We start from the raw sequence: 16,813 nt of genomic DNA, 5'->3' as shown, positions 1-16,813 counted from the left end.
TTTGAAGTGAAATTTCCAGTTCTAGAGCAGACCTCAGGTGGACATTTTAAGACTTTTAGGGACCTGCCTTAAAAGGTATGTAATTAATATATATATTTACATATATATTGTATTTATTTTTTTCTTATGTACTCTGGCTTTCCTTTCCAATTTAGTTTTAGCTAACCTTCCTCTTTAAGTTAAAATCTAAAAATTCTAGTTCTCTCTTTCTCACTCCCTCTTTCCCTCTCCCTCTCCCTCTTTCTTGCACTCTGTCTCTCTTCCAGCTCCTGGACCCCATTGACTGCTTACTTGAATGTTTCAAGTATAGATATAATTTCCCAGTGGCCTGCCCACACCATTACATTCTCCATTATTCTCTCACTTTTCACAATTCTCCTTTCCTTCCTTTTGCAGCTTTTATCAAAGTTTGTTCCGGGACAGCAACGATGTTATTCTGTTGGCTCAGGGCTTGAATTCCATAGCCAGACCATGTGGGCTCAAACCCTAATGTCAGTAAAGATTTCTGAATAAATGATATTGCCTGCTTTCTACAAAAAGTTTCCAGTTCTTAAAAGATTAAGTGGATGTGGTAAGTAATGGGATTCCTGCCTTCTAGAGCTGTGCTGAAGAGATGAGGTAAAGGCTGAGGTCTTGTCTCTCACACAGTAGATGCTTAACTGCTTGATGGGCTGTTACCTTCCCATGGTAACTGACCATCCTGGTGCTGAGCCTCAGTGGCTAACACTGAAACCAGGGTCTCTGGAATAAGGACATAAGGGTTTTATTTGGAGGATTTCTGCTTTCCAGCCTTAAATGGTCCCAAAGCTACTGACACTGCTTCCTGAGCACAATCATCAGTGAAAACCTCTTTGTTTTAAGATCCATGGGCAGTAGAGTGGCATGAATTCAGAAATAAATGTTTAATCATAGTGTCAACCAGAAACTTGTTAATGACACTATTTAGGAATGATGTAAAAATGCACTGGAATCTCACTGACACATGTTTGCTGGGCAGTACCAAGGTTGTGTAGTGTGTTAGGAAGCTTGGGGCTCTCCAAATTCAAGGGAACATGGTTAACATTTAGAATGTCTGCTTGTTCCCTCTCTCACTCTTTTTCCCTGTCTTCTCTTTCCTTCCCCCATTTCTCAGAACTCTACTGTCTTAATCCAGTTCCTATTGATAGTTTATTACTTCTTTTTTGGTAGTTTTGTTGTCATTTCCTTCTTTCCACTTTAATAGTTATCCTTTGATCAAATGCCATATCCTTTGATATCTCCCCTAGTGGGTTAAGGTAAGTGTCTTGGCTAATTCAGTTAAGCAACACTTATTTTCAGCTCCCTGATCAGTTCTGGCCTCATGAGATCTGTAGATTTACCCCTACGTGTAATGGATTGCTTCATAGGTCCAGGAAACTCAGTCTTTCTGCTTCACTTTTCAAACAGTTGTCATACCCATGTATCATCTCTACTATTATCTATTTTTCCTTTAATTTTACCCACTTTTTAACTTAAAAGCATTGGTTTAAATGTCCACCACTATATGGTAACACTGAACTAGTAGGCTTGATATACTAGTTATGTAAACTAAATTTCCATCTTTTGATATAAAAGTGTGTGTGCATGGGCATATGGGGGCTTGAGCCAGGTGGAAGTGATCCAGATATGACCTTTTCTATCCTCTTTTGTGACTCAGAACCCCCTATGTCCCCTCTGGGGAGCATCAGTCATACTGGGCCTGAACACATCCTTTGTAACAAAAGGCAGCCTTTCTCCTACATGACTGGGCTCCTGAATCGAATGCTTTTACTTTGCTCTCAGCCTCAACAAACTTCCCTGGCTTTGACCTTAGTTTCTAGCCCACCACATCTCCTAACAAATATACCCTCTCCAGCAATTTCAGGGCGTCTATGAATATCTCTCCCTCCCTTCTCAATCCTCTGTGCTCTAAGAAAGTTAAGAAGGAGCTAATTCTAGGTAGGATATTGTAGTATGCCAGTTGCAGAGGCCCTGTAAGTCTTTTAAATCAGAAATTCCTCAGGGCTCCCACATCAGGTTGGAAGAATGGAAAAACTTTGGACGACAAAGAGGAGAAGGGGTGAGAGAGAGTGGGGTGCACAGAAAATGGTGTTTGTTCTGGCCTATGTGCTGATATCCTTGTTGTTGAGTTACTCTGATAGGCTGTCAACATTTAAGTAGGAAGAATTGGAGAGTAGATTCTCCTTACCATCTTAAAAGTAACCAAAGCTAGAAGCTTACTCCTCTACCCAATTGTATTAAAAAGAAATAACTGGTTTTAAACTATTAGAAGTAAGTAAAGTGTCTAACACATGTCCCTTGTTCTCTCAGGACTGCTTTAAACCTATTTATTGTGTATCATTTCTAATGAGATTGAAGGAGCATGCCAGAAACTTTCTTTAAATAGAATAGAACCTCACATGCTTTTCTAACCTCTTTAATCATCACTTCTTTAAGGAATGGAGCTCTGAGGACATGTCTACTCATCAGAACATACCAGTATCTCAAGGGAGGAGGGGGCAGCAGCTTGAAAAAGTACATTCAAAATTACTTCTAGCCAAGATGAATCCTGCTCCATAAATTCTAAAGTGCAGGCAATATTCATATATTTCTTGCCCTTAAATCAGCTGAAGGCCATCCATGAACCCTTGCTTTGCTGCTGCAATGGGGTGGTCCAGTTCATCACTGTCACCTATAGGCACACACTATCCAGCAGCAATGTTCCAAAATTGCTACCTTATACAGAACAAAAAATTCAGGAATGTCTGCAAGGTCTGAGCTACCTTCTGGGAAAGAGGACAGAAAAATATGCTGGGTAAACGAAACTTCACATTCATATTTAAGCTAGTTTTTCCATCATCTAATTGCCTATTTGGAACTGTCCCCCTGAAAAACTTTACTGTCACTATAATAGGAACAATGGAAAAATTTATAGTTTCTTTTGGCTACTGGTGTAGCGTAAAAAGAGTGAAAAGAAGTTTTCTAAACCTAGAAACCAGGAAACTCAGAACTTGAAGTTACTGAAATAACTTCCTTCATCTAAACCTCACCCAGATGTTGGAGGGGCTGTACCACTGAACCTGGTGGGCTTTGCTCAAATGTGAATTTGTGGGAAACAAAAGCTCTTAAAGGAACCAAAAACACAAAGGGATTTTTTTTTTGGAGCTTTCCTTTTTGAATGGAATTTCTCTTTCTACTTTAGTGTGGATGTTGGCATATTTTATCTCTTCTGAATCGCTCTGCTCTTTCCATTTGCTTTGTTCTTGGGGACTTTCATTTATCCCAACCAATACAGACATATTCTATCAAGTACTCCAACTAGTCATTCTATTTCTTTCTGAAATCTTACAGCCTGTATCTTCAGGCGGCTTCTACTTTCTGCTATCCAAAGATTTATGAGGCAAGGGAAAGATACCTATTTGAAATATCCATAGAATATCTCAAATTAATAATTCAATCAATTATTGTCATTTTAGAAATAATCCAATAAATTCACAGAGAGGTGAACACTCAATAAATGATAATATTGTGATGTTTGTTTTTAGCTAGGCTTATATAACATCCACATTCCCCCCACCTCCCTTGTGTTGGTGTTGATGAAGATAGTTTTCTTTTTGGTGGATTTTTAAAAAATTTCTCCATCCCTTCTGTACTCCCCTCCATTTTCCAAATTAAAAAAAAAAATTCTTAAATGTAGTTATGCCAACTAGCCCTCCATGTACATACTCTATCCAGAGGCTAAACTGTGGGAGGCTGTAGTAGACTGCTGTTTGGGTTCATTGAGTATCTGAGGATGTGGATGAGGTCCAGCCTGCTCAGCATCAGCCTGCTTTTCTATTTAAATTGGAAAAAAAGAGGATGTGAGAAGGAGTAAATTAAGCTACACAAAAAAGTTGGTTGTTCACTGGGTGAATAAAGGACATGTAGATCATTCATTAGTTTTATCATGAAAAAAAACTAACCCACAGATTATAATAAATGTACTTGATGCAATAATAATAGAACTCAACTAAGTTCATCACTGATAGAGATTAATACTATGTCTCAAGATTGTAATTATATGAAATTCAAAGGGAAGAAAATTAAATAACCACTGTCTTTCCCATTTTCTAGTAAATGACATCAATTTGATCAGAAATAGAGTTTTATTTTTCTTTGTTATCTAGTCTATTGAACAAATATGATTCCAGTGAACTTATTTGAGGTCATTTGTAATGAAAAAGCATATAATTTAGAAAATATCCCCCACTCCTGCCAATTTATTTTAAAATGTGTTATTCCAAGTCATTTTATAATATTGCTGCTAATATCATAATGTGAGAGGATAACTACTTCTAGGTGAACTTAGGTAAGTTTAAGTATGGTTCCTGTAATGAGAAACATCCAATTCTTTTCTAAAAGTGAACAGGTTAATAAAGTGGTACTATTTAACAAACAATTCTAATTTAACAAACAATTCTAAGTCAGGGAGCAGTTCTAAGGAAATGGAGAAATAAGTTGAAGAAAATAAGGATTTAATACTCAGGTTGGCATATTTTTATCAAGAGATATTTCTTACTAAAACCATCCATGATGGGGGAGGAAGGGAGAGAGGAAGAAAGAGAAGAAGGGAGGGGAGAGAAGAGGGGAAGAGAGGGAGACAGAGAGAGAGAAAGGGAGAGAGAGAATATTTTTCTAGGGCTTTAGGATAAACAATTAAATATATTTATAAGAAAACATTGAAAACATCAGCCATGAAAATATCTTTTAACCCTCTGCAGCTGATAACTATAGCTGTCATCCTAAATACTAAACTGAAAACACACAGACCATACTGAGAACTTCACAGAGAATTTCTTTTTGCAGGAGGATCTTAATTTGACTTGAGAGAAATGCCATCTTTTGGTGGTGGGGGGGAGGGTGTTCGCATTTTTTCTCAACTTGATGAAGATGTTCACTCCACTCACTCAACAGCATGTGCTGCTATCGTGAGCAGAAGTCCTTCTGCCCTGTGGGCGAACAGACCAGGAAAAGAAAATGGACGGCACCAAGTAGTAGAGAGATTCTCAGCAAACTTGTAAAAAGAATGACTCCAGGAGGAAACAAGGATGGCATGCGCGTTAATGAATACTTACATAAATGTCTGCACCATAAAATCCATCCTGGTAAACAACACTGCAAGGGTGCACACACAAAGAGAAACATCCATATTAGTGCATTTCCCCATGCAGACACACCAACCCCTGCAATGGCGAAGTTAGTCTGGTCACAAGGTCCAAAACAAAGGAACCAAGGAGAGTTTCCACATTGGTTAAGGAGGTTGGAGACAACAGTAGTCGATCAGGGCAAGAAAATTAGGCTGGGGTTCGGTGTTGGCCCAGAATCAAGATGTGGTATATGCTGGATACCAGACTTCCCACCCCTTTGAGGAGGGGTGTAGAAATGAAAACAGAGTTGAGGTTTGTTTTAAATGGCCTAGAAAGATATGAGAGTCAGAGTTCACATTCAGTCGAACCATATAGCCCCCTTAGCCTTACTTAAAATATATGATTGATAAGGGTAGGGACGCAGATTGTCACAATTTCAATATGAGTTATAGCCAAATGACCTTGGGGAGGTTGGACAACACAAACAATTTCAGAAGTGTTCTTCTGTATTCTTTCACACTGTAGTATTATATTTGATAATTCTCTGTACAACTCTTTTATAGTAAATGTAGAAGAATATCTCTAATTATAATACATGTGTGCTTGTGTATTAAAAAAGTGTGTTTTGTGTTTATGGGTATACATGTATATATGTATATGTATATGCAAAATATGTGTTTTGTGTTAGTGTTTGTGTGTGAATGCATATGCATGAGTATATCAATACATGCATGTGTGCATGTGTATACCACACAATGTGCATGCATATGCAGTGCATAGAACATGTGTGGTAGTACGCTTGCATATCTGTGTGTTCATGTGTGCTTATGTGTACACATGTATGTATATGCATTTCTGTGTGTATATTTGCATAAATCATACCCAGACTAAGCAAAGCCCCACGTTATGATAGAACAAGCCTGGCCTTGTAGCATGTCTCTGATCACTCTCCCTATAGTCATCCCAGAGAGAAGAGACTTCACAGGAGTGGGAGAAGAGATCCTGGAATTCTCCAGAAATTTCTTGTTATACCTTGAGTGAAACAGCCAGAAAAAGAAGCTCACAGCTAACACCATCATGGGAAACTGACTTGAAATTCCTAAGTATTAAAATGGGCTTAATGAGGATTATGTGCAGCCAGCATACCTTACAGGTTTCTGTGAGGGTCACAGGATATCTTCAATATTAAAATGCATGTTTCTACATGCATGTTTTCCAAAGGTTGGTAGTAGTCGTAATTAATAACCTTCCCTAATATTTCCCCAAGGTGTTTATAGATGATTTATGAGCCTGGCAAAGGACCAATGGGCCCCACTGTTGAATGGAGCTGTGGTTTTAATAGAACTACTTTGATTACCAAAGGATTGCAGCAGGTTTCAGTAGCAGAGTGGACCCACATGTAAGCCAAGCATATAGAGCCAAGGGAAGGTGCTTCACAACACACACACACACAGTGCGCACACGCACACATGGCAGTGACACTGGTTTGCTGGAGAACACTCTAGTGTGCTTCTCAGAGCTTTTCAGACTTGATTGGCGAAACCCCAAGTGCCATTATCCTTAAAGAGGTGTCAGGGATTACACACACTAAGGAGGTTGGTAGGAATCGCTTTCGGCTGTTTTCATTTTGATCAAAAGGGCTACAGTTCACGAGAGCACTTGTCAATCAGCGTAAAACCCTAATCCCAGATACCAAGGTGTGTGACATCCTGAGCTAGGCTTTGAATTCTCAGTCAAGATTTCCAACATAAAACGATAGTGTCTGTTGGGGGTCAGAAGGCAGGGCTGGCCTCTGCCAACAGGACTCAGTACAGATCTGATGCAACAGGGGAGAGCAACCAATATTTAGTTGGGCCCAGAATCACAGAGCTGATCATTTAGCCATAGCAAAACAATTTCCGGCCCATTCTTTCATGCCATCATGCCTTTGCACATGCTGGTTCTTGAGCTGGGAATGGCTTTTCTGCCAATGTCCTCACCAAAAGCAGATCACCGTTCAAGAGCAAAGATAGATGGGAAAAACACAGGCATCTGGGTCAAATTCAGCCTCACCAATCAGCAGCTATGGGCCCTTGGACTGATTAGTAACTATCTGAGCCTCATTGACTCATCTGTAAAATGGGGACAGAGGTAAGTGCTTGCTTCAAGGGAGGAATCAGAGAGATAAGGCTGAAAAGTAATTAATGAGCTATGTGCTTGACATCACAGCTCTAAATGAATATCACCATTGCTGTGACCTTTATCCAATGCTCACCGAAAGCAGAGTTATTTCTCCCTCCTGTAAATGCCAACATCAAATTTTTTGGTCCTTACTTGGTCAAATAATTTTATATGTTGGTCAAATACAGGGTCCAGTGCAAATAACACCCCTTCTTTATTACAAAGTCTTTTATTGCAAAATCATAAGCAAGTAATTCTGTAACATAACAATATCACACTCAAGCACACCATATGACATTTTAGGTAAAATGTTCAAATTGCTGTCCATTTCATGAGAGACATTCACGCGCTCCACCAACCACACTCAAGCAGGCCTTACTTCTGCCAGGCCCTGTATTAAAGGTATTTGTGTATGGGACTCATTTCACGTTGAAGTTGCACCCAATGAGCTTACTCAATGTTCTAACCTGCTTATGTCTAACACATTGCTTTTTACCCAGGAGATGTAAAATAAATATCTAAGGACTGAGTATTGCCCGCATTTTATAGGGGCGGTGGCAGACGATGACATGGTATAATTTACTTATCACCTCCAGGTAGCATTAAGTAGAGGATTAGGAAGAGGCAGCCTGTAGTCTCAGGTTTGCTTCTGATCTGTTTATTCAGTATCAGTGACTGTTGTCAGTGGAGGAGGGGAAGCTGACTAAGATTCAAAAACTGGGTTGGTTTAGGAGACCAGTGTAAGAGGCTAGAACGTGATCCAGGTGGGAGCAAAATATTAATATTTAAGCCAATATTAATGTATTCAAACAAGGGAAACATGCCCTTTTCTAAGGATTTGTAGAGGGGACCCAGTCTGTGTCTGCTCTTCTGAAAATACAGACATACCTCAGAGGTACTGCGGGTTCAGTTCCAGACCTCCGCAATAAAGCAAGTGTTACAACAGATCAAGTGTCACAATAGATCACGTTGTAATCATTTTGCTGGTGGAGGGTCTTGTCTTTAATTTGTAAAAAGTGCAACATGTGTGAGGCACAATAAAATGAGCCACAAGAAAATGAGGTCTGCCTGAGATGGAGAGAAGAACTGAGGCTAGACATTGAGGTCAGTTCCAGTGGGCACACAGTGTGGGCCAGGAGTGACTGGGGCTGACCTCTGGCTGGGAAAGTGGCTCCTTTTTTCACAAGGACAAGTCCCTGGGCACTGGGGCAGGCAGTGTACCTCAATGTCAAGCCTTTTTGTACCAACAGCTCCCAGAGTGAGGCAAGAACAGGCTCTGGTGTGTGTTCAGTGTGGCAACCCGTTGCCATGCTTTGCCTTCCAAGATGGGCCACAGAAAGTTACTTTGGGACTCTGACTGACATCCTATGTTTATGAGACAGAAAACCAAAGGGAAAATGCGATCTCACATCCTCATTTTGATAAGCTCAGACAAAATATGTCCCTACTGTTAAAATGCTGACTACATTCCAGCCACTATGCCGAGGCACAGAGAGTCCACTCGCTACACCCACTGTAGGAAGCTTACAGGGAGTAGGGTACTCAGTCACAAAGCCATGTGCATAATGTCAAAAGGTAGCCTTGATGGGTGCTGAGGAGGAGAGGGATAATGGCACTTTGAACGTGAAATGGAAGGAGGAGGGCTAGCAACAGAGGTGAGGGAACTGGAGGAAATGCCTCAGAAATCTCAAAAGTTTAGCCAAGCAGAAAGCAGGAAGAGCTTCCCAGCCATAGGGAATAGCCTATGCAAGGTCAGGAAGGGCATCTTTCAGCTTTGGGAAGCTCCGCAGGAAGTGGGGGCTACACTGAGAAAGGCAATAAAAAAATTCTAACTGCTGTTGGAAACTACATTGTGTATGAATTGCATCAAGTGCAACACCTGCACGTTTTGGAGAGCAATGAATGAGAGGCTGAGTGATCTACCTTCACAATAACTCTAAAAAACAAGGAACCGATATGGTTGTCCTCATTGGCAGTGTGAAACGAAGCCACTTTGAGGGCTGTCAGTTTCACCAAAATGCGATATGTGTGTCTTCCCCCCTAAAGTACAATAGCAGAAGCATAAATACTATTACTCTCTGCACTGACTGAGCGATGACTGTGTCAATCCCTAATCTGAGCATGTTGTGCTCATTATCCCACTTAAACCTCAAAGTACTCCTTTGAGATGGCCAATGTTATTGTCACCTCTTTAAGTATAAAGAAACTGAAGAGGAGAGAGCTAGATAGTGACTAAGCTGGGATTCTAGCCCAGGTAGCCTTGACTTCACAGCCCCAACTTTTATTGGCTCTGGCAGGCAGCAGTGGTCAAACTTCAGCATGTAGCTGAACCACCTGGAGGGCTTGTTCAAACACAGATGGCAGGGCCTCACACCCAGCCCAGAGGCCCTGAGTCAATAGATCTGATGAGGGGGTTAAGAATTTGCATTTTTAACTAGTAACAGGTGACGCTGCCACGAGTCCAAAGACTAATAGGCTCATTGCTCTATAAAACACCATCCTCCACATGTTCGTGTTTGACACATCACTGAAAGTCAGCTTTCTAGGTCCTATTCTAAATGGAAGCTAGTTACAGAAAAGCTCTTACAAAGTCTCATGCTGGTTTCCATGAATATATCTAAACACTTATTTTTAAATCCCCATGAAACAGGTGCAACACATTTGTAGGGAAAGGAGGACGGGGTCAATGTTTAGTATGCATCTATAGATAAATGAACCACGGCCTAGTCACAAGAGAAAGGAGTTGTCATCATGCATTGAACAGGTGCAGTCAATTTTATTGCAAAGACGGTCTGTCTAGCCATGCAAAGGTAATTGTATTGCTTGTCAATCACTTGGGGACTGCAATATGCTTTTGCAAGAACATAATGCAAATGCACATCTCATTTTCTTAGAAAGGTAATAACAGTGGTTAAATATTTGGATGAATGCAAGCAGGGAATGACTGCACTATAGCAAATTAGTTTATTTTTTAAAAAGGAAGGAAAGAAAGAAAGAATAGGATGCCCGAAGTACATGATGTGTTTGTGTAATATAATACAGTCTAACCATAAATATAGTTTTGAAGGAAAGGTTATTTAAAATTGCTCTACCTTACTTCCCCTTTCAAGTGGAAATAAATTAAAATTTTAATGCATTCAAATCTAGCTGTTTTTAAGTCGATATCAGGTGGGTCCATGAACTTCCTGACATCATTTGCATAGAATTGTGTGTGTATGGTGCATGTGTGTGCATGTATATGTACACAGACACTTTCCAAGGGGAAAATTACATAGTTTTAATTAGATTATCAAAGGCATCTATGACATCCCACCCCCCCCTCCAAATTTAAGCACCACTGATTTATGGTGTTTGTCCATAAATGCACTCAATTAAGAGGATTTTTTTTAAATATAAGAGGTTACATTATAAAACTGGCTGAGAATCTGAATAAGAATTGACAGCAAAAACAAAAAGCTAGAGAGAATTCTGGAAAGTATTTGAGAATGGGTGGTGATGACTTTAGTTCTAGAGTTACATTAAATTAGAAGGTTACTAAGTATCAAATAATACAGTCTGAGGATTAGACATTTAGAAATTAAAACCAAAAAGCATGTTTGATTTGTAGACAGGAAGGCACATACTCAGAGTCCTAGAGGCTGGTTATCAGAGAGTTTGTGTTATAGTTTATTACACAAACTATTGAAGTGCTCTGTGCAAACCAAAGCCATCTCTGTGACTTGTGGCAGATGCAGATCTGTGAACTGCACGTGCCTCCCAGCAAAGGAATAAGTGATGCAATGCAGAGAAAGACAAAGGATCAGTAACGGCATCAACCTCAATGGCAGTAGCTACAGTTCACTAAACATGCATCATAAGATGGACCTTACTAAATTGTAACCTTGTATGGATCTCCTATCCCATCCTCTATTAATCCAGTGGATGCGAAGTCTTCAATCTTCTATTAAGGCAACTGTGCCAACACAAGTTAAGTCAGCTATCCAGGGTAGTATGAGGTAGAATAGCAGGGGTCAATCTCATCTGCCTCAACAGTGCCTTTTTGAACTGTAACAATTCTATAGACTGTGTAGCCACTAGATTTCTAACTCATTGCTCATTCTCATTCAGTTAATATTGATAAACAATAGGGGGTTTCCTGTCTCAGTCTAGAATTTTGCATTCATTCCCATGATCTTTCCATGGTCCAAGTAGAGCCCTTGTACCCCCAACCTGTGAAGGAATGATCTTGTAGTAGTGTCCCAAGAAGTTTCTATTTAGCTATGTGAAAAAGAGAGATAGGGCCTCTCCATAACCTATATTCTTTACTTGCTGGAAGGGACTTCAGAAAACACCAGGATGTAAAGGGGAAAACCAAATCAATGGGAGGAAATGATGGATGTAGGGCATCCTTGCTGAACCCTCCTGGATAACTGTCTTGATGTTGGATACTCCAAGGGTCACCCATGTCTCCACAAAAGCAGCTGTGGAGGTTCCGTGGAATTTTTTTTTCAATCTCTTGGGAAAAAATATAGAAGCTGTACATGAATGTAGGATAAATGGTACATTTTTGGTTGGAATTTGAATAACAAAGTATATTCATATTGGATACTTGATGAAGAACAGAAGTTTAGGTGGACAGTTAGATATGTCTTCAACTGGTAACAAGGAGAAAACTAAATTTTTTCTTAATAAATGCAGTTTGCTAGGTGACATCTTAGAAAAGATGGAGATCATTGGGTGTGAGGGAGAATCACAGAATAAGATATTATCATGGAAATTTAGAAAATGATTGAACATAATGTATCCTATTTCTCTTCTCTTCCTAGAAGCCTTATCTAAACACCCGAGCCTTTCCTTGGTACTCACACAGCACCCTAGTTATCACTTAATGCATTTATTGAAATTGTTGGCCAACATGGCACCCTCTGGCCCCAACTGGAAGAAATTCCTCTGAGGGTGCCATTTGCCTCAATGTCCTCAGTGCAAGACAGTGCATGGAGCTGAGAAAAAAGGATGTTGAGCTGAACTGGACATTGGTACAGACATTAGACAAATCTAGAAATCATCCTCCAAAGGATTTTGGAGACAAACAGCTATAAGAAATCCACACTATCTCCTGGACCACCTGAATCCTGATATTATCACTTCCTGGAAACAGGAGTGGGTTTCCAACTTCTTGGCATCTCAATGCAAGATCAGGGTCCTGTCTCCTCCAGCCAAACTCTGCTCTTCTTTCCAAGATAAGCCACTCACAAGCCAGATGAAAAAGGAAACCACCATTTATGACGCTGGATTCACAATTTTGCATCCAGAGTCGATGCACTCCAGCCAACTTATGGTCCAGAAAAACACCCAGCAATCAGCTGAATTTCCTCCTTCCCCATCAGCCCCACTCTCTTATGGAACTTGCAGACATGAACACACACACACACGCATACACACACACTCCTAGACCTTCTGTTCTTTCTATTCTCCTCATCTTAAGAATTTCATCTTACTACTAAATGTGGGTTCAGAATTCCAGTCAATATTCAGCAAAGAGGAACAATCCACCATTATAAACAAAATGATTAGAAATATCACTGGAATATTAATACTAAGTCATGTTTCAAGCAGTCACAAACATTGTTTCACCATTTGGAGATGTCTGTGTCTCTCCCTGGTGAAAGTGGTGTTAATTAGTTATGCATGGTTATTCCCAGCAAAGAGCAAGTTCATTATAAGTTAGCAAATTTCTATTTTACAGCAGGTGTGTTATTCTGAGACTTTTATAAATTGTTCATGTGAGGATAAGCCATATAATTTTACTTTATTTTTTTCTGTTCAATATAGCAGTGAGATACTGAAGGTACATATACCAGAAAGCTGCAATTACCAGCTACCAAGATAAGATAATGATTTTTCAGACAAACTAATGGGGTATAAACATGCAATTTTGCATTTATGGCTTATGAATCTTGCTTTAGTAATCACATGAGCTTAGCGGGTAACTTTTTTTTCCTTCATAACTCATTATGTGACCTTGAAAATAGCAAGTCTTCATATTTGTCTTTCTGGATCTATAAAATGGGCTTGATACTGTGGGGGCTGAAGATAATGATTATATTCCCAGTGATTACTTAATATCACATCGTCAGATAGATGAGGCTTAGGACATGAAGATATATTATTTTGGAGGGAGAATTTTGGGCCAGTTCAGCCTTGCATCTTTCTAGTAGATTTTTTTTTTCCTTTTTTGGTGGCATTTTGTCCACTGAGAAGTTTGGAATTGACCTAACTGTAATGACAACATCATAAGTGATGGACTTTGTCTTATTTCTCTGTCTCTATTTTCCTCTCCTGACAATTTCAACTACTTTCATTTCTTTATATTGTTAACTTTACCTCATTGCATTTGTTTTTAAAACACTTCAAATGCACTCCTTTGAAATGGGAGAGATATGAATAAAAATTTCTTAGTATAATAGAGAGATGGTCTAGGCTAATTCAGGTTTTCTAAGAGATGTATAAGCAACAGAGCTACCTTGAAAATATGTCTTACCTATTTACATAGTCTGGAGCCATATTCTCCCTACAGACAGGGAAGCCAGTCACAGGCCAGGGAAGCCTCCTGGCAGGCCATCCTGAGCATAACTGAGTTTTCCTTATAGTAGCACCATTGGAATTTAGGGCCCTAGGACTCTTTGTATCAGGGGAGGGGTCGTCCTGTGCACTGTAGGATATTTAGCAGCATCCCTGGCTTCTGCCCACTAGGTACCATTGCACCGCCCAGCTCCTGTTGTGACAACCAAAAATGTCTCCAGATATTCCCAATGTCCCTTGAGAACCACTGCCTTAGAGAGATCCCTCTCTCCCTGACTCTGTGTACAGCAATGTTCTAGGCGGATCCCTTAGCAGGAAGGAGGAAGGGTAGCATTTCTAGGTTGCAGCCCCCAACCCCAGTACCATTCTTTTCAGCATTCACCACCATTCCCTGCTAGTCTTTTGGCAATACCAAAGTCCATGCACAGAAATACCAAATTGGCAATGGGGAACACATGAATTTTCATTTCCTTGCAGAGGGGAAACAAAGACAAATGCCATCTTGGAAATACCAGCTAAAATGAATCTTAATTCCAATTTCATTGAAACTTTTAATGTTTGCATTTGACTCCACACCTAATTTTGTCTTCCCAGCCACGGGCTCCTAAACCTTGAAGCTCAAGGTGTCAGGGAAGGGGAGCAAGACAGACCGTGATTTTTGTGTTTGAAAACTTCATGCTCTTCCATGGACAGATTCATGGGGCAAATGTGATCCAACCTCCTTAATAACCAGATGTTTGCAATCATCAGAAATACATCTTTGACTGTAACCATTTCTCTGTTCTCCAGCATTCAGTCTCAGAGAGAATTTACATAACAACATGTGACACGTAGAATGCTTAAAGGCACCATCCATGACAGGACAAATTACACTCATTTTTCAATACTTTTTGCAAGGTGCTCCACTGCAGGCGCTCTGGGCTGCATGCTGGGGTGCTCTGGTGGGACAGTCAAGACCAGCATGCACTCGCATACAGGAGGGGGCGGGTGCAGGGAGGCCCGCCCCGGGAGGTAGCCTCACTTACCCGCCGTAGGCAGGGATCGGGGGCGGGGGCGCCGCGGCACGGAAGGTGTTGTACACGGTGCGGCCACGGCCTCGCAGGTGCGCCCCTCGGTAGGCGGCCGCTGCAGTGGCGGCTGGATACGGAAAGCCGGGCACTGCAGGGAGAGAGGAGAGAGCAAGGCAAAGGCTTTCAGAGGCGCATCTACCATTGCTGGAACCTCCCATCCCGCTCTGCTCCCTCTGGGCCAAAGCTGGACGCCTGCCATCCCCCCCGCCCCCGACACATCCCCCTACACTTCCAGGAGCCAGGGGTAGAAAGGCCGCACGCAGCAGGCCAGGGGCCAAGGCCAAGGTCCGATTCCAGAGAGGATCAGCTAGTTAAGTCGGTAGGCCCTGTGCCCAAGAGAATGTGCTAAATGACAAACATCAATGAAGAATTCTTAAACACAGAATTAAAGCTCACAGCACAAACAGTTTTTTAAAAGGTGACTTGTAATATGCATGTGCAATGTGTTCTCAACATCTCTCTGTCTTCTATCCATCCATCGTTCCATCCACCCATCCGTTCATGCATCCATCCACATATATATACACACACATATGTCTAGTGTATGTTTATACATGTATTAGTGCATTATAAGTGAAATGCATGTACATTGTGTGCAAAATAATACACATGCATGTGTGTGTATATGCAGGTGTATGTGAATGTGTATATATGTATATTTATATTTGTGTATATAATTATATATATACATATACACATATTTCAATGCATTCCATATTTATCTCTGGCACTGAACTGCATGAGTGTTAGTTGTCTGTTCATAGTTTTTCCCCATCCCCATTTTTAGTTATTTCCCTCATTTCTCTTTATGTACGTGTATTGTTAATTGAAATACAGTGTTCCTACAGAGATGTGTATGCATCTGTAAGTGTACACACACCTCATGCTCCAAGAAACAAATCATTCCGAATGTCCCATCAGCCCCCTAACCATTTATTCAGCCTATAAAACACAGTAACAGTAATGACAAAGAAGTCTGGGAACTTAAAAAGAGAATGTGGGCAGGGTTTTCTTCCCTGAGGGAAAATTCTCCGAGCAGGATAACTTGGTGTGAGTCAAGAGGGAAATTAAGCGTGATGCTTGAGACCCCTGATAATTAATTCTGTTGCCTCTGCCTGGGCTGCCCTTCCTCCCACCACATGTAAATCCTAACCCGGGAGGCCTTCAGGAACATGCTTTGCTTTCCTGCTCCTTCCACTTCTCTGAATCCCCCCGAGCTCTCACCATGCTCCCCATGCGTATCCCACCCCACTAAATGGCAGGCGGTGCCAGATCCAATGCATGGAGGGGGTGCTTTACTGGAAAATATATGTGGGAAACCACTGTCCCAGGAGATCTACATCGAAGGCTCAGAAAGTCCTCAGTGAAGGAAACGCTTTAAACTAGTTAACCCAGCACCCCCCAACTCTATTTTCCCAGGCATTCTTTTTCTTTTTAATCCTCACCTGAGAGGTATGTTTATTGATTTTAGGGAGAGAGAAGGGCGGGGGGAGAGAGAGGCATGGATGTGAGAAACAGCAATTGGTTGCCTCCCATCCGTCCCCTAACACAGGATCAAACCTGCAACCTGCATGTGTGCCCTGACCAGGGACTGAACCTGCAAACTTTTGGTGCACAGGATGCTGCTCCAACCAACTGAGCCACCTGGTCTGGGCTCCCAGGCACTCTTTTTGTGGAATACCTCTCAGACATTGATTTTGAGAGGAGGAAAGTCAGTCACTTGTTAATTTTATCTCTCCTATTAGTCTGCAAGCTCCTTGAGACCTCCCTCCATGTCCCATTCATCTTTGCATCTCCTCCTGCCTCCCCAAGTCAAGAGGCACCCCCTGAGTTTATCCACAGTAGGTTCTAAATATTGGGCACTGGCATGAATGCATGGGTGACTTTACTACATGACCA

General features: G+C 41.1%; 1 protein-coding gene across 7 annotated transcripts in view; it reads right to left on the bottom strand.

The window, feature by feature from the left end:
* Positions 1 to 16,813, bottom strand: part of RBFOX1 (RNA binding fox-1 homolog 1) — a 1,461,257-nt gene that overhangs the window by 41,463 nt on the left and 1,402,981 nt on the right. For 4 of the 7 annotated variants that reach the window (XM_054589559.1, XM_054589558.1, XM_054589560.1 and 1 more), the window contains 2 exons: positions 14,870 to 15,002; positions 5,112 to 5,151 (listed from right to left, as the gene is read on the bottom strand). In XM_054589559.1, the coding sequence (XP_054445534.1) occupies positions 5,112 to 5,151; positions 14,870 to 15,002 (173 nt within the window). The remainder of the gene's footprint in view (positions 1 to 5,111; positions 5,152 to 14,869; positions 15,003 to 16,813) is intronic. The other 3 variants (XM_054589557.1, XM_054589562.1, XM_054589561.1) reach the window with 1 other exon arrangement.

The sequence above is a fragment of the Pteronotus mesoamericanus genome, unplaced genomic scaffold (assembly GCF_021234165.1).
Source record: "Pteronotus mesoamericanus isolate MK-2021 breed Mesoamerican mustached bat unplaced genomic scaffold, CSHL_Meso_final scaffold_167, whole genome shotgun sequence".
Classification (NCBI taxonomy): domain Eukaryota; kingdom Metazoa; phylum Chordata; class Mammalia; order Chiroptera; family Mormoopidae; genus Pteronotus; species Pteronotus mesoamericanus.
This window is presented reverse-complemented; position numbering and strand designations above follow the sequence as displayed.